This window comes from Anguilla anguilla, chromosome 11 (assembly GCF_013347855.1).
Source record: "Anguilla anguilla isolate fAngAng1 chromosome 11, fAngAng1.pri, whole genome shotgun sequence".
Lineage (NCBI taxonomy): Eukaryota > Metazoa > Chordata > Actinopteri > Anguilliformes > Anguillidae > Anguilla > Anguilla anguilla.
In genome coordinates this window covers 12,296,832-12,320,964 of record NC_049211.1, presented here as the reverse complement: position 1 = coordinate 12,320,964, position 24,133 = coordinate 12,296,832, and the positions used below count along the sequence as shown (strand labels likewise).

General features: G+C 44.2%; 1 protein-coding gene across 3 annotated transcripts; it reads right to left on the bottom strand.

The window, feature by feature from the left end:
• Window positions 1-3,759: 3,759 nt before the first annotated feature.
• On the bottom strand, window positions 3,760-23,813 carry pank4 (pantothenate kinase 4 (inactive)). 3 transcript variants are annotated; one of them, XM_035382562.1, is made up of 20 exons: window positions 23,660-23,813; window positions 22,107-22,189; window positions 19,896-20,104; window positions 19,295-19,478; window positions 19,081-19,173; window positions 17,671-17,824; window positions 16,693-16,874; window positions 15,323-15,404; window positions 15,112-15,212; window positions 13,967-13,972; window positions 12,570-12,725; window positions 11,820-11,932; window positions 11,510-11,597; window positions 10,687-10,838; window positions 10,299-10,354; window positions 9,624-9,673; window positions 7,629-7,733; window positions 6,995-7,095; window positions 6,743-6,811; window positions 3,760-6,306 (listed from the first exon to the last, which is right to left on the bottom strand). In XM_035382562.1, the coding sequence occupies exons 1-20, from the start codon at window positions 23,769-23,771 to the stop codon at window positions 6,075-6,077; spliced, it is 2,328 nt and encodes a 775-aa protein (XP_035238453.1). In that variant the 5' UTR covers window positions 23,772-23,813; the 3' UTR covers window positions 3,760-6,074. The 3 variants fall into 3 exon arrangements, with proteins under 3 accessions (XP_035238453.1, XP_035238455.1, XP_035238454.1); XM_035382564.1 differs by having other exon boundaries at window positions 23,677-23,763; XM_035382563.1 differs by lacking the exon at window positions 13,967-13,972.
• Window positions 23,814-24,133: the final 320 nt, after the last annotated feature.

Genomic DNA, 24,133 nt, shown 5'->3' with positions numbered 1-24,133 from the left:
TGTAAGAGGATAACAGATAATGTTGCAAACAAACCCTTCAGCCCATCTAGGTTTTCCATTTAGCTATAAACCAGTAGTACTGCTGGTTTTCATTCTTCCCCTCTAATCAGGACCGATTTAAACCAGGGACACCAGGTGAATGGAATCTGTTATCATTGGCATTCATCAATCAGTTAACTATAGCCGCGTTTCCACCGCAGGAACTATACCCCGGAACTAGGAACCTTTTGAGGAACTCAGTGCGTTTCCACCGCAGGAACTAGGGTCTAAATTTAGTTCTGGGGGCTTTGTTTTACCCCCCAAAACGTTCCTGCTCGGGGGGTAGTACTTTCCGAAAGTACAGGAACCTTTTGGGTGGAGCTTGCAGCGCTGAACATTTCTGATTGGTCGAGTATTCGTAGCATTTGTGTTGTATTTATTTTCCGCCATTACCCGCCATGTTTGAAAATATGCAGCGGCAAACCAATTTATTTTCATAATAACTTCAAATCAAACTTGTATGTTATGCGGCGCAGTAGCCTACTTTTGGTTATAGCCTGTCAACGTCTTGGAATTATAACGTGTGCTATTCTGTTATTTTCTTGCTTTAGTATTCGTTTTATAAAATGCTAAGCATTCGTGCTGGGACAGCATATTACGTAGGCTACCAAAACATTCAAACGGATTAATTCGGTTGCTGAATATTTTCTTCCGGATTTTCTTTGTTAGCCCGTTGTAATTGACTCAAAACGTTTGATACAGTTATGTGAGGTATGCGGTAGTTCTGCATAATTAACATTGGTGATACAGTACAAGCAAACTGGAAATCACCTTCCGCACTTTTTATCCGGGTAAAATAACAGGTTAATTCTAGTAATCTTCCCTTTAGCTTTTTCAGACTGCCGTAATTTTACTCAATTTTACTGCCATTTTTCAATTCCACGAAAAGACCAGGAAGACTATGGACTCATTTATGGTGCATGGTTCGCATCTGGAGGGAACACTTCGCTGCTCGGCTAGCAGTAACTTCGAAGGAAAGCAAACGGTGGCTGTACCACTACTCATTTACATTTTCACGCAAGTCCGAGTTTTCGTTCTATTCTTGTCATTTTGCGATTAGCCTATATGGAATTGACGACGAGAAAGTAATAAAACAGCAAATTGTTTACAACGTGTGCATGTTTTCTGCTGTTAATGAATGGGTTTGAGAGGATATATGAAAATCAATAAATACAAAAGTAACCATATATATTCATTGTTGGTAACCCGTTGTATATAAGTGGAATAAACCCCTCCGGGCTGTCCCGGTTATTAGAAAATAATGTAGGCTACTTCAGTGGTAGTATGGGGTTACAGAAAAAATCATATGACAGATGGACCGACGACAACGTCAGTGGGCTAATTTGCCTAATCTTCGCGGTACTTTAGACCCCGGTGGAAACGCAGACATATCAGGTAGAAAAGAACACCAGCAGTACTACTGACCTCCAGGGCCAGATTTGAGTATCCCTGCCCTAGGGTCTCTACATGCTGTGGGACAGTGGTCTGTTTGGTTCATACAATTCCGTCATCGATAAAACAATAGCTCCAGCAAACACATGACTCAAGAGGCTTTCCGAATGACAGATATTGAGAACTACCGTTCAGAAGAAAGGTGTCTGCTAAGCAAAATAATTTCACCTGGGGTTTGATGGCATCCATCACAACAGTCACAGTATCCACGACTACCCGAATGGGATCTCATTAACTGACATGCAGTAGCATCTCAACTTGCAGAGCACACTCCTCCTGATTTGGTTGGCGGGCACACACACACACCGATCAGGTAAGGACGAGGGCTTTAAAGGGACCAGACTGTGTGCAAGACACTGCGGCCCTGGAATTTTAATAAGGATGCACGCAGGATGCACTCGATAGAGCGCTCAAACCTGAGCACGCTCGCGCTCACGCACAAGCACGCGCAAACCTTTTTAGAATTAGTTTCACTGCATTTGCCTTCCAGCCGCAAATGGGAATTGTAACAATGTGCCAAACTTCATAAAAGTGCCTTTTTTCATGTTTAAAAAATTCCCATTACACCAGAAGCCTTGCCCAGATTCCATGGATTAGGGCCTCACAAAAACAAAGGAATGGCTGAGGAAAAATAGTTCCCTTTTGAAAAATGAAAACCATTAAAATGCATCTGGCCCACTGATAAAATAACCATGACGAGGCCACACTCAAAGTGCTTATTTATAGAAGGCAGGGAAAAGGATCTCTTTAATATATACATCCACTGGGCCTAAATAACACCTCCGACTAAATAAATAGTCAGACTGCTGGCTTCACATGCCACATTTCCCACTCATCGCAGGTGTTCAGCCATTAGCAAAGCAGTCTGGGAAAGCAGTGGTACACAAGTCCATTGCGGCTCGTGGGATGACCTACTCAAAACAGTCATTTGGCATTTTGTCATTGTGCATCCAAGAATACCAGCAATAAGCACGTTTCACAGCTACATGCATTACATTCTCCATCACTGATACACCAACACTGGGAGCAGTGCTGCGTGAATAATGCGAACATAAAGAGTATGCTGTGCACTGGACTTGACAAACACCGTTAAAAAAATTATTATTTCTTGGTTGTTGCTTATACCAAATTCCCTATAAGGATCTTTTATCCATCTGTCAATAATTAATTTCGTATTATTACATTTCAGCATGTACAGTGCACAGGGTTTATGGCCAGAATTCACTACAGAGCGCACTGCGGAAACCCTCTGAAATGCCTCAGGGCAGAGAACTCACCAAGCGAGCATTAACCATGCTCAACAGTATCAGCAGATCATGTGTCGCATCCCCATCCCAGCATGTGGTCCAAGTTTGCCCTTTACAGAGACGGCTCTAAAGCAATCAGTAGCACTTTCTGGGCAGACGGAGCGGCCACTTTCAAAAACGCCACACACACACGACACGTTTTAAGAGGCACATTTCATAACGTCTGTGTGCAGTGTCGGGCTGACCCAGCTCCGCTGGGTTAGAAACTTCAGTGAGAACAGTAACTTGGTGGGGGGGGGGGTGGGGGGGGGGGCGGAGGGGGGTGCCGAAAAGCGCAGTTCAGACGGACCCCCCGCCTGTCCCGGCGCACTATCAGCGCGGGGCACAGCCGTGCAGCTCAGACACGCTTTCCCGCTCATTACTCCCCAGACCGCCCCGGGCGCCCGCCAGCTTTGATGGCGGTATGAGGCCTGCCATCGCAGATATCCCACAGGCCCCGCTAACGCTAGCCTCGCCATCCGGGCCCCGCTGGCCCCTGGGAGCCCTTACCCCACGCGGGTGCGTGCCTGCGCCCGCCCGCACGCACGCGAGCGCACACACACGCGCACTGAAATGTACACATACACAAACTGAAACGCGCGCACACAGCCACTTCCCATGCTACCAGCCTCCTGCAGCTTGCGCTCGCTCTGTAGCGGTGACAGCTAATCCCAGCAGAGAAGGGGAAAGGAGCACTAGAACGTAAATCTGTTGCAAGCAGGAGAAAAGGTATCAGCACAGTGCTACACTGGCCCTGGCTCCCACCTCCCTCAAGACAACACACAATCCAAACCAACACCAGAAAATAAGCATCGATAAAATCATTTATCCGTCCGGTCCGGAAGATTCCAAGTATATTGTTCTCTGAAGGGCACAGCTGCAATGGTGGCAGAATTAAAAGTGTTTTCTTTTTTTGGGGGGGCGGGGGGGGTGGGGAATCAGGTGTGGCATAGATAAAGGAAGAGCACTTTGTTTGAGTGAAGGCATTTCAAAATATATTTGACATTTAATTACAAGTGATTGTCAAGAGAACACAATCATGTTTTATTCACACAACACTGGATTTTCTCTTTTAAAATAAACATTTTTCAGATTATGCAAATGAATCACATATATTTACATTGTATATACATACATACATACGCAAGTGGTTATACAAATTCATACCGTGTGAGCCCGCAGAAAACACAAAGCCACCACAAATGAAAAATAAACGGACACTAGCACCAGCTTTGTTCAGGCTCGAGTTCGGCTGAACCTGCGTTCTGATTGGTGGACGTGAGCATCCGCGCGAACGCACGTTGGCGTTCGCATGTACAGCCGCACTGCTCGGCTCACACACACACACAGCTGGTGAATGCGCAGGTTGTTCAGGCATTGCTCAAAGGCTGAGAAATGCCCAGCTCAAAGCAGAGCAAGTTTTCACTGAATCACAATCATCTGCAACACTGCTCACCCAAGAGCAACTGATGCACAAAGAAACTGCACTGAACAGTCCTTAACATCAGCACACTGCGCTGCAGAGGTCGTTGTTCTTACAATAATTTAAAAACAAAGTAAATCAAAGAACTTGCAGAAGCATTAATTCTCCAAAGAAAAAGCACCAATAAGCTTTAGATAGACAATCACGGTGTTCGGTTCAATGTACTGAATGTACTTGCATCAATTTAACAGACGTCAAACTCTGCGACAAAAAAAGAAAGAGACGACATTTGTTTAGCCTTGATTACTGTGGAATCACACAGAGAACACATTTCATTACAAGAAATGAACGCATTGTGAGCCAGAAGAACATTTTATCTACAGATCAACACGAGGCCCTTTATAGTACAACACTGACACCTAGTGGCCACAAGAGCTCACACAACTTTCTTGTCAATTAGTTGTATGCTTCCACTTGAGACAACTAGGCATATCCACTGCATCAAATCTCTCTCTTCAGCTACAAATACTATGAAAGAACTACAGTCAGCCCCTTATAATAATCAACTCTCAAAAAGGAAGAGAAGGGGAAAAACAGGCAGTTTGAACAGATATTAAACACTGACAGGTTAAAATACTATAGCAGTGATCAGAACTGAATAAATAATGCCTTGTCTTGCATTGAACCTTGCCATTATTTTCATTCCCTGATTCTTCAATGGAAACTGAACTTAAACTGAAATGGCTTCAGAAAACTAACTATACTACTACAACAAGGCACATTGACAAGTTAACAGTAAAAGTGCTATAATTTGTTTTGATGGAAAGCTAATCACAATTTCATATTGATTTTACAAGCAGTTTTAGTTTACTCAACATAAACTACCAACAGCTTCCCTGAAGTCCATTAGTTATGGATGGCATGCTCATGATAAATTATCACAAAGTTTGCATTGATCAGCTTGAGAATAATTATGTGACACCAAACACGGACGAGTGCTTTCGTTAAAATTCTAGAGGAGTTATTTAATACTTCATTATGTAATTAAAACTACACGGGTGTGCTTCAGAAACGGTTGCGTGATTGACCTTACAAGAGAGGTCCAGCGAATAGAGTCACACACAGGTTAAACGGATGAAATCTCAAAGACCTCGTGACATTCATAAATCCCAGGAAACAAAGCTTTTAAACCCAGAACAAGCGCGACCGAGTCGACCTCACACACGAGCAGCTGAGAAAAGGTCAATGAGGTTTCCCTGTGAAAATCTTGAGGTTGCGGTTGGAATGACACCGCCCTCACCCTGGGAATGAGCGCCGCTGTCCCGATGCAATTATGTAGCGCGACCGACAGCGCGGCTAACGCGCCTGTTGGCATGGCAGCCAGCATCGGCATTAACGTCAAAGTTTTGAAAGTGAGCAGAGAAGACAGACTTCCCAGCCACAGAGATGTGTACGACCAATAATGTCAATAAATGTTCCATCCAATCAGTCCAAAACTCTTTGCCCGCTCCTAAATATAGTTCGACAATCTCAGCGCAAAATTAAATCATTTTGAAAGCTGTCATGGACGCAAGAATAAAACCCCACAATATTTAGTTGTTGCCTTTTTTTTTGAGGACCAATCAATTCAAATTCACATTCATTAAAACGGTGCAGGCCAGCACCCTCATAAATCAAACCCAGCGAAGCATCGACCCTAACCCACCATTCCCGTTCACCCCCCTCCCCACTCCTCCAATGTGCGATTCACCAGTTAAAAAAAAAACCCCACACACAACACCCAAATTAAAGGGGTGTTTCTCCACACACGCACGCGGATCCTCCCCCTCTCTCCCCAGCGCCCCCGGGGCAGCGGCAGAGGGGGGCGGGGGGGCTCACTGGTGCCCGTCCAGGCTCGGGGGCGGCTGCTCGTACTTGAAGACCACGCTGAAGATCTTGCCCCCGAGCCGCTCGGCCAGCCAGGAGTTCTTGATGACGGCCAGCTTGAGGCTCTCGCAGGACAGCGTGGCGTAGTAGTTGGTGTGGATGGCGCGGCCCATGCCCTCGATGATCACCAGGTCCGTGTGCCGCTCCCGCACCACCGTGGCCAGGACCTTGTCCAGGCGGCTGGGGGGGGGGGGGGGGGGGAAGGGACACACCCTTAATCTTGTGCAGGAGTACACACACTGCATAAGAGGGGCTGCTGTCAGTGAGCCAATAGGGGGCAGCCATCTGGACAAGAATGACTGGGGCAGCCATAAACTGATACTCAAAATCAGGGCAGCCCAACCTTGTTCCTGGAGATCTACCATCCTGTACGTTTTCACTCCAACCTGACCAAAGTACACCTCACTCAACAGCTAGAGATCTCTCTGAGCTGCCAATTAGTAGAATCAAGAGTAGGGTTGAAATGAAGACCTACCGGTAGATCTTCAGGAACAGGCTTGGGCAGCCCTGCTCAAGAGCAGCGATGGGGACACGGTACCCAAATTCATTCAACACTTATGATGATGGGGTAATTTAAATTCATTCAACATGACGATTCCACACAGAAGAAACCCACCTCAAATCTAAACATGGAGAACTGGATCCACTCTGGACCAGGATCAGCCTGTCGTCCCGGATGCCAGTCCTGCAGAGGAAAGAACCTCTTAATTTAATGCTTTTCCCCCCCTTTTCTCCCAAATCTGCCATGTCCAATCTCATTCACCAGCACTCAGTACCAGAGCATAGTGCTTCTGTCTCATTCTGCCCTTCCACACGCTGGCTTAGAGAAACAAGACAAAAAGAAAGAAAGAAAGAAAGGGACGCTTACTGAATGACAGTATCCATAGCAGCTATTCTTTCCGTCAGTATCTGCAGTTCATTGTTGGTGACATCATTCAACGCTGGGCCAGAATTGCTGGCCAGCACAACCTGAAAGATAAGAGAGAGGCTGAAAATTCCTAATCTAATCCACAGACAAACAAGCTGTTCATTCAGTTTTTACTCAATTTAAGTGATGAGAATTTTAAGTGGTTTCTAAGGAAAAGTCCTTTCTGAAGTACCTCAGTGCACGTTGTGCAAATGAAATGCATCCTTGCATATAACTACCGTTTATTCATTAGATGTTAAACAATGCTATTTTATCAAATAACAAAGCCACCCCATTCTCATTATGCTTCAACCAAACCAGAGTAAGCCTAGACACTGTTCTAAAATTAACTTTGTTTATCATGTATGTAGACAAAAATAAAGAACTTTAATCCTGAAATCGATTTCCCAGGAGCTAGTGCACATAAAATGGATCCAAATCGTAAGCCTGTCGTCATGGCGAAAGCCTCTTTACACTAGGAGCTGTGGTAAAGCCTCCCCATCATGAAGGTGTTCTGTAGAGGCACAGCATGGTGGTGCTGGGGAGGCCGTGGAGAATCGAGCAACAACCCAAAAAAAAAAACCCAAACTCTTACCTCCGTGCCCCTGCAGAGAAGCTCTCTAACAAATGGGAAGACTCCCAGAATGATGTCTATCCCACTATTATCTACGAAAAACAAGGCACATGTGTGAGGGGGGCCCTGCAAGAGAAAGCCAGTAAGCACAATATTCAATCACATGGTCATCACAGTCAGATACACACACAGCAACAGCACAACTGCAATATGCTACAACACATTTCTCAACAATGCAATGCACAGGGTAGGTTTTTAATTTCCTTGAGAACATCTAAAAACCTGAAAAATACATAAAGAGAGCCCACTGGGAGAGGGGAAAGGGATCATTTTTCTCTGATCGAAGAGTCCTCCGAAACTAGGAGTTCAAAAAGTCACACTACTAGCACATAGAATGCTTTTATCTTGTTAATGAATGAAGTTCTTCCATAAATAGCTCAAAGAAACTAAATAATAATTCACAGAACCACGGGCCAGATTTACTCAGCCTTCTGTCACGAGTTTTCAGGCGCGGATATGAAGCGTTTTGCCCCAGAAGCGTGCGTTTTATGCATCAAACAGTCGCACAGGGCTGGAAGCGCAGCGCGTGTGTCATCTTTGAGAGTCACCGCCAGGTGCGCTTCTCCCCTCAATGCATACGCATTTAAGAGGGCTCCGTGCAAATAAAGGGCGGAGAAATAAAAGTGTGACTGATTATGTATTCTGTTGAATTTACTAAGGTTCACGCAATTAACGAGGGCTGATTCGTGCGTGAAACGTCTCCGCCTCTGAAGAGCAGGCACGAATTAAGGCGCAGGCATGACAGAGACACGGGTATAAGCCTCCAAGATGCACTGACAGAATCTCAGCAACAGGAATCGCACTGTGTCAACTCCCGGAGCAAGAAATCAAGCAGTAATTAAGGCAATAATTAAGGCTTAGTGTTTGTAACTGAAATTATTGACTGAAGTCACGGAGCAGTCACGGCCAAGTTGTTAAAAATCACAAAAAAAAACAAAAAAAGGCAGAAATCACGAAGTGTTTAATTCGTTAAATTAACCAAGAGATTTCATGCTCAGCAGTGGGAAATGATTGAAATAACATGCAGAACTGCAGCCACAGTAACAAGTGCTTGAAGTTTAAAAACAATCAGTGAGCACTTGCTTGTAAAAAAATTTAATTAAAAATGAGTAAATTCATTGACAAGCCAGTGCATTTAATTAAAGAAAAAGCATATTTTTTGCCTTTAAGATAACACTGTTAGAAACGGAGCATGCTCAAATCGCATTACTAAAATAATTTTAAAAAATCAAGGTTTACTTTTATTTCTTTAAATTTGGTACAAGTTGTATCCTACATTGCAAGGTTTGAGTATTCCATGGAGCACCTGTGGTCACTGACAACAATACTGCACAGGACAAGTAGTGCTGTAGTGCTCTGCCAAAAATTCAAGGGAATTGCCAACAAAAAAAAATAAAGAGAGACAAAAATGGTGGAAGCAATGACACCAGTGACTTCTGTGACAAACACCCAGCCATATAAATAATTATTGCACTGGGAGAAATTAAAAATTACCTAGAACCTCCCATACAAGGTTCAAATTCCATCCAGCCAATAGTCAAGCTCCTTGCCACAATACACTCTCACATCTGGATCATTTCAATCGACAACTGCTGCCACCACAGCTGGAATATCACATTCCGCATTTCGCCCTGCGCTGTCTGTAGTGCTGGATACGCTGTTGCACCAGAACATACATCCATTTCCCCACATCCAATGAACATATTCAACGCACTCAACAGGAGTTTGTTGAACTGTGCATTTTAAGCTCTGCTCTAATTTGCAAAATGTGATTAGTAGGCAGTCCCATTCGCTGATTGCATAATTACCTGTAGCCTTAGTAAATAAGGTGTTCATTTCACGCAGACTGCTTACGCACCAACTTGCCTCAGGCTGCAAGTCTTTTATGTACGTACATCTGGCCCTATGTGTCAATCATATGTCACATGCATAAAACACTGAAATACAAGCGCTTGCCTTTAATCTTTCGATCCATTGGTCAAAGCAGTCCACTAGCCACGGGCGCTCTAGACAGAGAAAACATAAGATCAGATGTCTGCCCTCAAAATGAAATGTAATGGTATGCCATGGTAACTTCACGTCCATTTAACTCTTATTTATGTATTCATATAATCATGAGAACAGGCCATTCGGCCCATCTATGCCTATGACCTACCTACCAACAAGAACAGGGGTGGTTCCATCTCACCCGGAACAGGCCAATGTGGGTTCTTAAGCTTTTGCTTTAGCCTAGTACTACAACACCTGATTGTACTTATCTTGATCTTGATTAAAGACCACAATTAGTTACTTTGTTGAATCAGGAGTATTAGTGCTGGGCTGAAACAAAAAACCTGCACTCACATTGGCCCATTTCCGATAAGATAGGATATCCCAGGACTACAGTGCTCAGTACTGAGGGTACACAGCACTGAAACAGAATAGCTAAAGCTGTTCTACAGTACTTAGCTGGGATATCTCTCATATCCATCAAAAACGTGGGTATTTTCACAATTAAAAACTTATAAGCCAAATATAAACCACTAAAACTTTGTCTCCATGCTTGCTCACATTGCAACTGAAAAGAACATAATTAAACACCATAAAAAAAACTTAAATATTGTTATACAAAACAAAGGCCTCCTTTCATACCCTGTAGTTGTCGTTTAGCTTCTTCAAACCCAAATTCTGGGTCAGACTCCAGCACACTGAAACATGAATAGGGACACTTTAAGTACTATACACACAGATGCACGACACCCTAACAAACATCATTCCAAGAAATCACACAAATCTGCACCTGGAGGGATGTACAGTTCTATTTCATTAACTGCGGTTATCTATAGTTTGTGCACAGAACCAAAGGACTGAGAGATGAATTTACGTCCCCTTTTGTAAGTGCGGGATCAGTGTATTTACTGCAGGCCACATTCTGAGAGGCCGGCACACCTGAGCCCGCTTTTGGGAGTAGCTTTAAGGGCTCTGAACACAAGGGCTGTTTGGGGAGCGGTCGCTGACCGCACAGGGGGTGCACACTCACTCAGACACGGCTTTGGCCCCCCAGTCGAACACGTTCCCGGCCAGGAGCCCCTTGATCAGGGCAAACTGCCTCTGCTCCCAGCTCAGCTTCTCCAGGGACTTCACCACCTTCTGGAAGTACTTGAGGGCCAGGTCGTTCTCCCTCTGTTTGATCTGCGGCGGGACGGGCACAGGAGAGCTCCTGAGGCACGGGGCCGGACGCTCGCAGCCCAAACGCTGACGCAGCATCAGCGAGAACTGGAGGCCTCCCGCCAAAGTGAGACTGGGGCTGGGATTCAGCCAAAGTGTGTCCTTAACGTTGACTTACGGCTAAGTGCAAGTGAGTGAAAGCGAAGGACAAATGTTGATTGAATCCAGGCTGCATAATGATGGATGGAGGTCTGGATTCAGTCAATACCTGTCCTCAGCTTTGACTTTGGCGGGTAATTAAACGTATGGCTGCCAACTTCAATTATGAAGAAAAACAGATTGGCAACTTCAGCTATTACCAAAACGAAGCTGCCAGAATGTATACACAAAGGGAAAGAAGTAAACACTTGCAGGTATTTCTCAAAGTCAAAGTTAAATAAATCCAGACCCCCGTCCTGGTGAACCAGTGTCTGCAGGGTTTTGGTTTTCACCCCAAAATTCAGCAGTCCACTTAAACCCAAAAGCTGAAGTTAGTTAATTGTGTATTTAACTGTTTTAATTGATAAAGCGACAAGTGACATGATGAAATGTGGAGTTTATCAGCACAACGGTTTGCACAAATCATCTCAAGCTTTTACAAACAGCAAATAGAGACAAAGAGAGGAGACATGGAGGAGGACTGAATCATTTCAAACCTTAGAGTAGGGGTCAGGAAAGTTGAACTCATTTAGACAGTGTTCCCTCGTGTCTAACAAACTTCTGACAGTGAGGGACCCATAGGCACTAAGAGAGAAGGAAAGCTACATCAGCAAAGACAAAAAACAAGGGAAAGACAGGAGAGTCCTCCATGTTTCCTAATATGCTAACAGTCAGCCTCTGAGGAGGAAGGTCAGGGCTTCCAACATACAGTGCTACAAGGCCGCTGTAATAGACACAACGACAGCAGCCAATCAGAGGAGCGTGTGGGGGGGGGTCACATGGACGGGCGCGGCAGAGCTCACTCACAAAGGCTGCTGTCGCAGGGTCTGCAGCTTGTGCCGGTATTTCTGCCGGAACTTCTCGGCCCGCTCCACGGCCTGGGGAAGGTCCGGCTGGCTGGCCACTGCCCGCTTCACCACCTGAGAACACGGCACATGATCATGACATCACAAAGGCGGGTCAGCCACTGCCAATTATAGTGTTACAGTTTGTAGTCCTAAATCTCAGAAGTAAGTTCGCATTTTTTGAGCCATGTGTTCCCTCGTCAGATTTCCAATGCATTTTTCCCCCCAAACGAATTTCATTTAACAGCTACAATGCATGGCCAAGAGACACCCCTTCTAATTAGTGGCTTTGGCTACTTCAACCACAGCCATTGTTTTCATAAAATCAATGCCTCAAATCAATCTCCATAGACAAACGCTGGCAGTAGAATGGGTCATACTGAAGTACTCAGTGAGTTTCAACGTGGCATTGTCATATGATTCCACCTTTTCAGCAAGTCAGTTGAGCTGTCCCGGTCAACTGTATTTGTGAAGTGGAACCGCCATGTAGTGACAACAAGAGAAGAGCAGCTCAGCCTGTGCGGCAGGTGACCAGTCGGGCCACACCATGTGCGGTAGGGGACCAGTCGGGCCACAGCCTGTGCGATAGGTGACCAGTCGGGCCACAGCCTGTGCGGCAGGTGACCAGTCGGGCCACAGCCTGTGTGGTAGGGGACCAGTCGGGCCACAGCCTGTGCGGTAAACACAGCCGTTTGGAGCAGCGTCTGCTCACCCCGTCCAGCGCGTCCTCGAAGCAGAAGAGCCAGTACTCGCGGGCGAGGGCGTCCTCCGTCAGGTCCACCGTGTCGGGGATATAGGACGAGGGGTCCTGCAGGAGGGGCAGGTTCACCAGCTTCCTCTCCAGACGGTCCATCTCCAGCATGTCAAACTGTAACATCACAACCGCAACAATAATCTCACAACTGTAACCACAATCTCACAACCGCAACCGTAATTATAATGTTGCAACCGCAACTACAATCTTGCAACCGCAACCATAATCTCACAACCGTAACAATAATCTCACAAACGCAACCATAATTATAATATTGCAACCGCAACTACAATCTTGCAACCGCAACCATAATCTCACAACCGTAACAATAATCTCACAAACGCAACCGTAATTATAATATTGCAACCGCAACTACAATCTTGCAACCGCAACCATAATCTCACAACCGCAACCATAATCAGAATCTCGCAACTGCAACCACAATCTTATAAGCAAAACCATAGTCTCACAACTGCAACCGTAGTCTCACAACTACAACCTCACAACCACAAACTGTAGGGCTGAGTGAGGATATTACACTGACCCAAATAATATAGGAATTTAAAATGTGCAAAACATGGTTATACGTGTAGCAATTTACTTCATCAACACACACATGAACACTGCACATCTAGCACTGCAACAGCAAGTACAGAAGTGCACATGCTTTCAAAATTAAGGGGGTGGGATTCATGTGCATGAGTTAGGAAAATTAAATGGCGGAATGCAAAAAAAAACTAACCCTCCTCTCCCTCTATTTCCCAGGTTATTTAAACGCTGCATATTCCACATTTCCTGCACAGCACAGTCATTTCCTCATTTGCACATTCAATCCCCATTAAGAGTGCAAATGTTCTGAATTTCAAAAACTTTTGGAGATACAGTATGAAAGATGGAGGACATCACACCTATATTAAGGAACGCGCTGAAATGAGGTCACACACAGTTTAAGATGAGGCAGGTCGGTGCTGCTGTCAATCAAACTGCCGCAGATGACCAAAGCTGAAGCAGGTAGCAGGAAAGCCATCAAGAGAGGACACAACAGCAGCCCCTGTGCACGCTACGCGCTAGCAACTAAAACCATCGGCTAAAATACCAGCGCGCGTGTGAGCGACTACCTGTAAAAAGCAGACAAAAACACTGTGCACACACAAGCAACTGCTTGTAGAACTATCAGTTAAAATACCGTACGTGGGAGTGAACATCTGCGAAGCTGCCGCTTTAAATTTGGTACAGACAAGCGATTGACTACTTGTGAAACCGGCGGTTCGAACACGGTGCGCACACACAAACAGAGCTTGACTTCTGGGGTTAGCCGCCAGACTACAGCACACACTGCATGGGGATGTACTTACGGGAAACTGACACAAAGAGAGAGGTGAGATGACGCATATGAAAAAGAAGTGAAAACAAGGAGCGTTAGATGAAATCTGAGGATGTAGGCAGAAATGGATAATGGAGTTAGGCATCTGAGATCAACTTATGTTTTCAAAAGTAAAAAAAAACAAAAAAACATAAACTGCCACTTCTTCACAAACCACATTCACATTTCAGAAATAAGATCTTACTGTGCTAGTTTCATCATTAAACTTTTTCAGTTTGCTCCATGGCAAAGGACAAGGAGGGCTCTTACGCAAAGAAAATGTATTCTGAACTATTAAAACAACCCCTATTATTATTAAAACTATTGGGATTCCCTCATATAATTAATACTATTAGAAACAAGCACCTAATGCCCTGGATTGACACGTGACATTTCATTTTAAAATAGTGCAGTTCCTTTTACATATCTATGTGAGAGGCGTGAGTACAACATTACACAATCAACAAACATTCCAACTGCCTCCTTTCTCAGCCAATCGCATTTTGTCCTAAGCACTGTCCCTACAATGACTGGGGATGGTCCGGAGTCAGACACCCGCAAAGAGGCTCAAAATGCAACGAGCCTGTAGCAAGGCGTTGAACTTTCCCCAGACCTGGACAGTGTCCACAAGACAGAAGCAATGAACGTTGCTCAGTCAACGTTGCTGTCAAACTCCAAAGATTGTGAAACAGGTCCCATCAGCGGAATTTCATAAGCGATAGGAATCCCAAACATGGGGGGGGGGGGGTTTTCTCTGGTCCTGAGGGGGCACTGTGCCAGCAGAGAGATTGTGGAGGACACTGCCTTATGTTAACTAGTATAAAATACAGTTAACTGTGTATGAAGAGGGCTGCAGGTCAGCCAAAATAGGCCAACACAACAGAGAGGGGTACTGCTTCTGAGAGCCTAGTTAAGGCTGAACTGTAAAATATACAACTGGAAAAATCTGCATCACAGAATGTCACCCAGGCAAGGGAGTCAAGCAAGAATAATGAAGCATCGAAATTATAATGAAAGAGATAACGTGCTAAATAACACGAATAAATGCATGGAATGAAAAGGAGATGGTGTTTTTCGGGCAGAGGGAAAAGCCCGCTCCTGTTATGACAGCGTTGCCGTGGTGACGGGGGCGCTCACCGTTCCACTGCGTGCGCGCTGCATGGGGTTCAGGTCTGGAGAGACGCTCATAAGCCCAGAGCTTCCAGCGTAGTTCTCCCCCCAGCTGTACTGGTTAGGGTCTGTGCAGAGGAAGAGCATCACCATCAACCTCAGCTCAGAGTAAAGCATCTTTCCCTGCAGAAGAGTGTAAAGCCCTTGTGTTGGATGGAAACGGGGAGCTGTGACCTACTGTCTTCCTCCGCCCCCTTCAGGAAAGCCCCGATGGCGCCCAGATAGCCTTCATGCCTGAGGAAGAGGGCCTGCACTTCACCCTGAAAAACAGACCACACCTTGGAGCGCTGCAGGCTGGAGCTCTCATCAACCTCAACAGAAAAACCAACAGGCATGTCCCAGGCCAGGGGAGTCAGCAGGAGGACCTTTAATGGCACAACACTGCTGGACTCAATGCCTCATCAGTGTCCTGCTGTTCTGCTGCTACTGTCAGTCACAGTTTGTGCAGCACTGTGGCATAATGGAAACTGGGCTTGTAACAGCGAGAATTTAGGTTTGTTTCCCAGGTGGGGCACTGGTCGTTAGACCCTTGAGAAAGCCACAGAGATTCTTGAGTAAATATCCAGCTGTATAAATGTGAAAGTTGGCTTGGTAAAGCGTGTTTGCTAAATGTGAAATGGCCTGCACTGGCCTGTAGAGGGCAGTGTCCCTGAGCTGTTGACGTGCAGTGGAATAGCACGCGGGCCGCTGTGCAGGGAGAGACCTGATCCTCATAGGCATCCCGCGTCCCTGAGCTTGTGGGTCAGGACGACCTCGGGAATCCTGCTTAAAGGTCACCCTGACCTTAACTCTGCCGTGCAGTACGAGAAGGCAGAGACGTGTCTGTACAGCCTTTTCATCCTTTCAGATGACACTGAAATGCACTTAGACTATGCTCTGGGCTATGTTGAAATGCACTTCGCCTATGCTTTACAGTAGACTATACTGAAATGCACTTCAACTATGCTTGAGACTATACTGAATTGCACTTAGACTATGCTTTTAGACAATACTGAAATCTATGATTGAAAAGTAACCATTTTATGCTTTTTATGTCACAATCGGGACAAACAATGCTTTTTTTTTTTTTTTTAACTACCTACTGTCAGTACCATGTTTTCACTTTCTTTTTTTAACACCCATACACTACTGATGCTGGTCTGCACTTCTTCCCATATCATAAAGCATGCCAAGCTGCAGACACCAGACCCGGGCACACCTCCTCCCTGTGAGAGTCCACAGCCAGGAAGCACGAAAACAACCATTACTAAAACAATCCAGCAGGGGCGCTGCTGAGCTATTTTCATTCTTTAAAGCCCATGCTAATCTATGCGTATCCATCCCACTTAATGAAATGAATTCATCCCTCATTATGGAGTACCATAAAATAATACAAGCAGCATCTGAACGTTACAATCAATTACAACCAGCCAAATTAGAAGGTTATGACCCCACAATGAGTACAACTATAACATCCTCAATCAATTGCAAGTGTTGTAAATCTGCCAAGATAAGGTCAATTGCTGCATAACAGCTATGTAGTTGTGAAAAGGGATGGAAATGCGTTACCTTGGTGAAGAAGTTGATGCTGTAGGTGATGGTGTGCATGGTAACGGGGTGTCCGCGGATGAAGAAGCCGCCGAAGTAGACCCGGCTGAGGTTGTGCAGCCGCGCGTACAGGCAGGCCAGCTGGCCGATGTCGTTGCTGATCATGTGCAGGAGGCTCTTGGCCATGTCCTCTTTGGAGAACTCTTAATCGAAAGGGAACGAGACCGGGTTACAACAACAGCTCTCCACCTCTATGGAACGCAACAGACATTTCGACACAGCCCACATTTTAGGCCACATCCAAACATTCATCTTAAAAAAGAAATAAATGAAGAAAAAAATAGAAATGATATCTATGGTGGTACGCCTGAAAGACAGTGATTTAAAGTGTGCCACAAGTACAGCAGTGTAGCATGATGGCTAGGGAAGTGGGCTTGTGATCAAAGGACTCCAGCTCCATGAAAACCTGTTTTGTGGGGTTAACAAGATAAGAGTCGAATTTGTGAAACTCCAACTATGCCTGTCATCACAGGCTCAAATATTTTTGGTGAGCTGTGACTACTGCCAGACTCTCACAACAAAGCATTGCTGCACTTTGCTGTAGCACTTTTGTTTTTCTCCTTTCAAGGAGAGAAAATGTTCCATTTTATCATTTTGTTTTGCAGCCACCTAACCCAAGGCTGACCGTCTCTAGCCTCTCTCAAAAGCCTGTCCTCCATCACCGCAAATTACTTTGTTATTGTCCTCTTTTGCGTCACCATTAAATGCAATTGAACGCACTAATGGTTTGCATCATCACATAAGTTACCTTTTCCTGACAATGTGATTGTTTTTCTACATAAGTATTTATCACAGTTAAAAGTGCAGATTGCCCCATTGGCAGCATCCTCCATCACTCGATGAGGATTCTCTTGTATTTTCTCTTTGGTTCCCCAGGGAAGGAGAGAGGAAAGGGTTAAAAATTAAGCCTCAAATCGGGCCGGTCTGTCCCCCCTTTACCTTTGTCTGCGGTGGCTGACTTCCCAAAACTGCTGGCAATGAGGTCCCCGGTCAAGCCCAGGGAGGCATAAGATCCCCCATATATGTCTTTGACCAGCATGTCAACACTAGTATGCTGCCCCCTGGAGGCCAGCTGAAGGAGTTCATCAAACCTCTGTGTAGTAGAAGAAAGTGTGGGTCACGATTCAATAAGCAGTAGATCAACGAGTAAATCAGGCACTACCTATTATAGACAGAGATTACACTGTTACTAACAACTTCTGAAGTAGCCAGGAATCTAGTAATAGTAGTCATAGTAGTTTGCAATTGAACTAGTACAAGACAGCAGTTCATTCAGAATATAATGCAGTGTATGTACAATTACTGACTGAAGGTGGAAACATATTATGAATACCATGGTAGTCAAAAAGTAGTAATATTTGCCAAACCTGTCAAATATCAAATACATCAAATATAAAAATGATCAAATAGACAGGCATTAGCAGTTTACAACAGGACACACAAACAGTTGCACTCATGAACACAGTCAGTATTTTTAGATGCTTTCCTGAACATATAGCATGACATCCTTAAATCCATACAGTGCTTACAAAGAAACTGCCATGACAGGAATAAAACATCAACCACACCCATTGCACTGTAATGGAGGTTAGCTTAGGCTCATTAAATATTAATTATAAAAAGGCAGCAGCCTATCAATGCTTGAACTCAGAACTCAAAAGATCCACAGCTTCTCCTCATATTAAAATGTTCATGAAAATGGCACCACAGTCATGCAGCCCAGGTTATAAAAGCAGACCCTGTCATTTCCCAGACAGGACATATTTTCATGAACTTCTATCATGAAGAATCAAAGCTTGTGGAAAATATTTTTAAACATCATTAAGGATTTGGTTGAAACAAAAATTATTGTGCGGCTCAAAATAATAATTACAAAGAAATATAATAATCTATTGTGTGTGTAAGCAAACCATCCTTGGAGTTAACCCAGTGGTGCAAAAGGCAAAGCCTGTTCTAGGCAAATTATATAGCCGATTACCTACCAAATTTCCTGAGGAAATCATCTACAAAAAGACAGGACCATTTAACGACTTTGAACTTTGACCAGCTTCATGTTCCTGTTTTCAAGCTGGCTGAGTCTCACTTGCACAAAGAAAATCAACCAAAGAACAGAAAAACAGTGCTATGCCAGCTTAGCAGGGTGAAAAAGGGGAACTGCAGTTCAGGTACTTAAATAACAGCTCAAATTATTATCACAGTTCCCAGTTTATGGTCCCTCCTTATAACTTATTGTTTTTCCAATCTCATTTTCACTGACCACCAAACCTGACACAATGCATAAGATTCAGAAAAGTGTGACTTCCTCAAACGTGTTACTTTCGTGATGACTGAACAGACGGATAAACTCACTTTGGTTTTGGTCAGCAGAGCTCCCAGGCCCCAAAACGTTCCACCTCCTATCGAACTTCCACCGATGCGTTCAAATTTGTCTTCAGACTCAACCTATGTTAAGAAAAGAAAGAAAAAAAAAGACAACATTAAGCATCAAACCATTTATACCACACCTTAAGCACAGCCCCAGGAACACCCAGTTCTGCCACAGGGACCCGTGAGGTGTTGTCACCTTGACGATGGACACCCCGGAGCCGATGTTGACCAGCAGGTAAGGGAAGATGTCGGGGTTCGTGTTCTGGAAGCGGAACTCGGAGTCGGCGTGTCTGACGTAGACGAACGCCTCGTGGGGGATGTTCCTCAGCACGAAGTTGCAGCCTTTAATCAGACAGGTCATCTCGTCCTCCTTGTCCACTCTGCCATGGCAGGTATGAAACAGGAAAGGTTTGTCAATCATTATGCAGGTCTGTGTCCCCCAGGTATATCTGTATATCACCACCTCATTAAAAAAACCTTGCATCCCCATTTTTTATCTTTTTTTTTAACACACTTAGTCATCCACCTTTTTGTACTTAATGTTTCATAACTCTATAACAAATAAAGTTGGTTCAAATCTACATAATGGCTTGAAATGGAAAACAGAAGCAGCATCTGTCTAGAGAATGATTCTTCAGAAAAAAAGAAAAATAATGACTATGTATGACACAAACGATATATACCCTGGGCAATCATACGTAGGCACATGTGCATGCACGTGTGCATTTGTGCGTATGCATGGAGGGGCCTCCCTGCTGAAACGCTTCGGTGTGATGGAACAGGTGTCCAGGACTCACTTCAGTTTCAGCTTCTTCTCGATCAGGTCCTTGAACTTATGTGCACCCCCTCCAGTGGCTTTAATGACTTTGGTTTCTGTGTTGACCAGGTGGTCCTTGATGAAGTCCAGGCAGGTCTCGATGTAGGTGTTCTCAAACTTGATGAAGTGGAGACGGGCGGTGATCTCCTCCTGGACCGAGATCTCGTACAGGGGGTCATCCTCCGTTTCCTGGCGAGAGAGAACGAGAGGCGACGCAGGCTCAGGCATGGCGGGGCGTGTACAGAAGGTGGCGCTGTACTGCACTCAGTTGCATGCCACAGCAGCCTGGTTCATTGTTATAAATTACCCAAATCACAAAATATGAGTTCTCTTGCACCTTCAGCTTGTGCAAACCAGATACAGTCAAATGGCTAGTTGAAAATTTTCACATTAACAAGTTCAGCCACAGAAAAAAACTAATTGCCAGTGAAGCTAGGTCATGGCCAATAAATGGGGGGTGGGTGGGCCTATCACAGGAGCAAGCAGCCAGTCACATGACTATGCTGTGGGGAAAAATGGTTATCCCAGGAAGGAGATAATCCTAGGAGGATCAGTCCTGAAATAACAGTGTAGAGTACACTGGCTGTCCTAGCTAAGCCTATCCTCTTTGCCAGCCAGTGTCCTCACAGCCTGCCACTTAGGGGTAAATTCAGCAGTGCTAAAGGGTTTAGTAAACAAGACAGGGATATCGGGGGGGGGGGGGGGGGGGCGCATTTTTATGATCCACCAAACGCGGTCAATGAGAGCAATTTTTACACCAAATATGCCTTGCAGGCAGATGGCATCGATTTGTCCCCTTCGTTGCAAATTCCAATATCTCAGGGACCAGGTGCTACTGAAAGCTGAGCAAGAAACCTAAAGAGTTATTCTGTTGCATCTTCCAGTATTGTTCCTAGGTTCGTGAAATAAGGATAGGGCAAACATCCTAGACACCACAGCAGAGCTCAACAAATCACTGAGTACTTTGGCAATAAGAAACAAACAATGCTGATGGCGACTGGTAGAAATATTCTGGCTATACCTCCCAGATATTCATGGAGTACACCCAGAAGGCATCCACCAATTATCACTGACATGCTACCAACGTACCCTGTGATTGGTGGAGCTGCTCTCTGGTTTCTGTAAGATGACACAGCAGTCCTAACTATTCTATTATCCCAGGATTGTTTTTGTTATCTGAGCATTTGGCAGGCAGCCAAACTCGTGAGTTAGTACCCACAAAGAGATAAGTGGCACACATGACGAGCCAAGCTGCATGAAATGCACTAAAATTACTATTCAGCAATGAGCCTCATCCACAAAAACCTGAATGTATACCCAAAGAACCTCAGGAAATGCAGGCCCACTTCTAATGTTCTCTTCCTCCCTCTTATAAACAATTAAGAAAGTGGTGGAACATTGATTACTGAATTATCTGAGGTTTCAGGGTATCTGTGGAAAACTGCAAGCTTTCTACCAGGTCATAGTACAGAAAGCACTCTTGTGAAAGAAGTCAATTACATACACAGGTGACCTCTGACCCAGGCTATTTCTACATCAGACAAAACTTGGCCCTAAGCATCACATTATTACAAGTTCAGCTGGTTTCCTGGAAGGAGTGCTTTCTTTGTGTGGAATTCACTTATAGGGCAGACTAGCATACCACATTAAATTGCTTTCCTCCGACTTCTAAACCGTTAAATACAGGCCCGCAAGGCTTTCCCTACTATCCGCACTAAAGCATGCAGAGTTTAGCTGGAAAAACTTTTTGCAAGTTTCCACAGCTAAGCAGATGAAAAGCAAGTGTACCTCTCAATTGATCTACCAAATAGGTGAGCAGTGCTGCCATGATAAGATGTGTCTGTAAACCTAACTGGCCATTCCAGATTAGAACGAATGTATTCAAAATGTGAAGTAAGCACAAGTGAATTTAGGCCTATACGCTTCCCAAAGCTCAAAGCAGCATGTTGTGGGCTAGAAAAGTAATGTTGGTTTACTAAATTTAGTATTATGAAACATAAAACATTAAAATATAAATGTTTTACAATTGTTTATGTTCCTGTTGTCTAACAATTTTACTTGCTGTGCATCTGTGACTTATAGCTTACACTTAAAACATCAGTGTTTAATCACTCATCAATCACTAGATTCAACAGTTTATGTTATGGCAAGCAATTTGATCACACTCAAATCAAGGTCCAGAATGTCCTACCTTTACGGAGTGGTCAAATGACCGGACTTTGGCTACTTTGTGCTGAACGGTAGAATAATAGGCAAGTTTTGTTAAAGAACCCCCTGTCAAAAAAGTAGAGATGAAAAATGTTAGAATAAATCATAAGTAACTTCAATGTTGCACAATCACAACCTGGCAAGTGAAAGGGCTGATTCATTTCAAACTTTCAGTTAGCATTGTCCCAGTACACTGCTATGCGTTTCATTAAAAACTATTTAAAACAAACACAGGTTTGTTCACAGATATTATGCTAAAGCGTGCCTACGTTTTATTTATTCTCTCCTTCCACATCTTTCAACACAAGCCTCTTTTAACAATATATCACAAAAAATAGAATTGCCCATGAACGATTATACTCCGCGTGTGTGTACGTCACATGCAATGTACTATATAGTGTACAGACAAATAATAATAATAATAATAATAATAATAATAATAACTATTACTAGTATAGCATGGAACCATAAAGATCTGTTGTGGTAAGCTACCGAGCTAATTCAGCCGTTTTAAAATAGACACGGGTTAAAATCTTTGCGTGGGTTGTCAGCTGCTGTAACTTAATCATGAAGTTATCGCTCCTGTCAGGAATTGTAGCAAATCCAATGACAATGACTGACGTGCGTGTAACCTTCTGTGTCATTCTGCAACATGGTAAAACGCAGTTAAGGTTGCTTGGCCGCTAGGTTTCTAACGACAGCCAAGGATGTACCAAATTCCAACGTTACACGTTATTGAACATAACGTTAGCAGTTCATTTTCAAGATTTTGTAACGTTATGTCGCCTGGACCGTTTCATCACACGAATTACACGCTTGAACGTCGCGAGTCCGTTTGCAAAGGACTTTCCTAAGCTAAGGACAGTGACATACAAAATAATCGCCATGTTAACCACGTTACCTAGATAGAAAGGCTGTTAGCTAGCACACTTGAAAACAACTAACAATTGAGTCTAGGTATGAAAAGGATCCTGAAAAATGTTATCGTGACACCTGCCAAAGTAGATACCAACAAATAGCCAAAAGCTATACTACAAATGCACACCTGTGCAACACAGCTAAGACATTGCTGGGTAGCTAAAAATAACAGTGATGACTGCTTTGCCAGTTCAGCTTTCTATCAACCTAGTAGAATAACGTACACATGTTTAAGTTCTGCTGTGTCGTGCAGAGCCAAATCTATCTTGCCACTTGATTTATCCAACTTTGCTTACTAGCTAGCTGTGACGTGCAGCTGCATGTGGGGAAAAAACGTGCAAAGTATTTTATAATACTGCAGAGCTAACACAACATGGTTGGAATCTGCAGGGCTAAACCAACACAAGAACCTACACAAAGTACCCGTTACCTTGCAATCTCTTAGCAGCGTTAGCTAACTTAGTTCTCTCGTCTACGTCTGATTAGCTAGCAAACACATTAGCTAGCTAACATATCTTTTCATCTGCATGGCCCAACAATTACAATACAATTATAAAAACACAGACCTCACAAAAACATTAAATTAACAAAGAAATACTGGTACTGGTGTTTAGGTACCTATATCTATTGCGAACCTCTTGGCATTCTCCAAGTTCCGAAATATCTCATCAGGTGGGAGGGTAATGCTTTTATCCATACTGTCCCTACCAATTCGCTCACAACTCGCCATCTTGAATAAATAGCCTGTTAGCGTTGCGTTGAAAAATTCGTACGTTGAAATAGTAGTCACACGTAACGTATTGGCGTACATTGAACGTAATGACGTTGCAGCTGTAGTAGGAAGGTAAACCTGTACGTGCCTGTCCAACTCATGGCCCAACCCGAGAGACTCAAAACCCAACTACGTTTACGTTTTGTCTGATTGGAAATCCTAATTTGTAGAGGTAGTGAAGGTAGAGGGAAGGGTGATGAGAGTTAATCACAGAGCACTGTGTGAATCTGGCTAAGTGGTTACTCTGTAAAAATAAGTTTAAGTTAAAATTCTGTTTTTGTTTCACAAAGGCATTGTCATCTAAGAATGTATTAAAAACT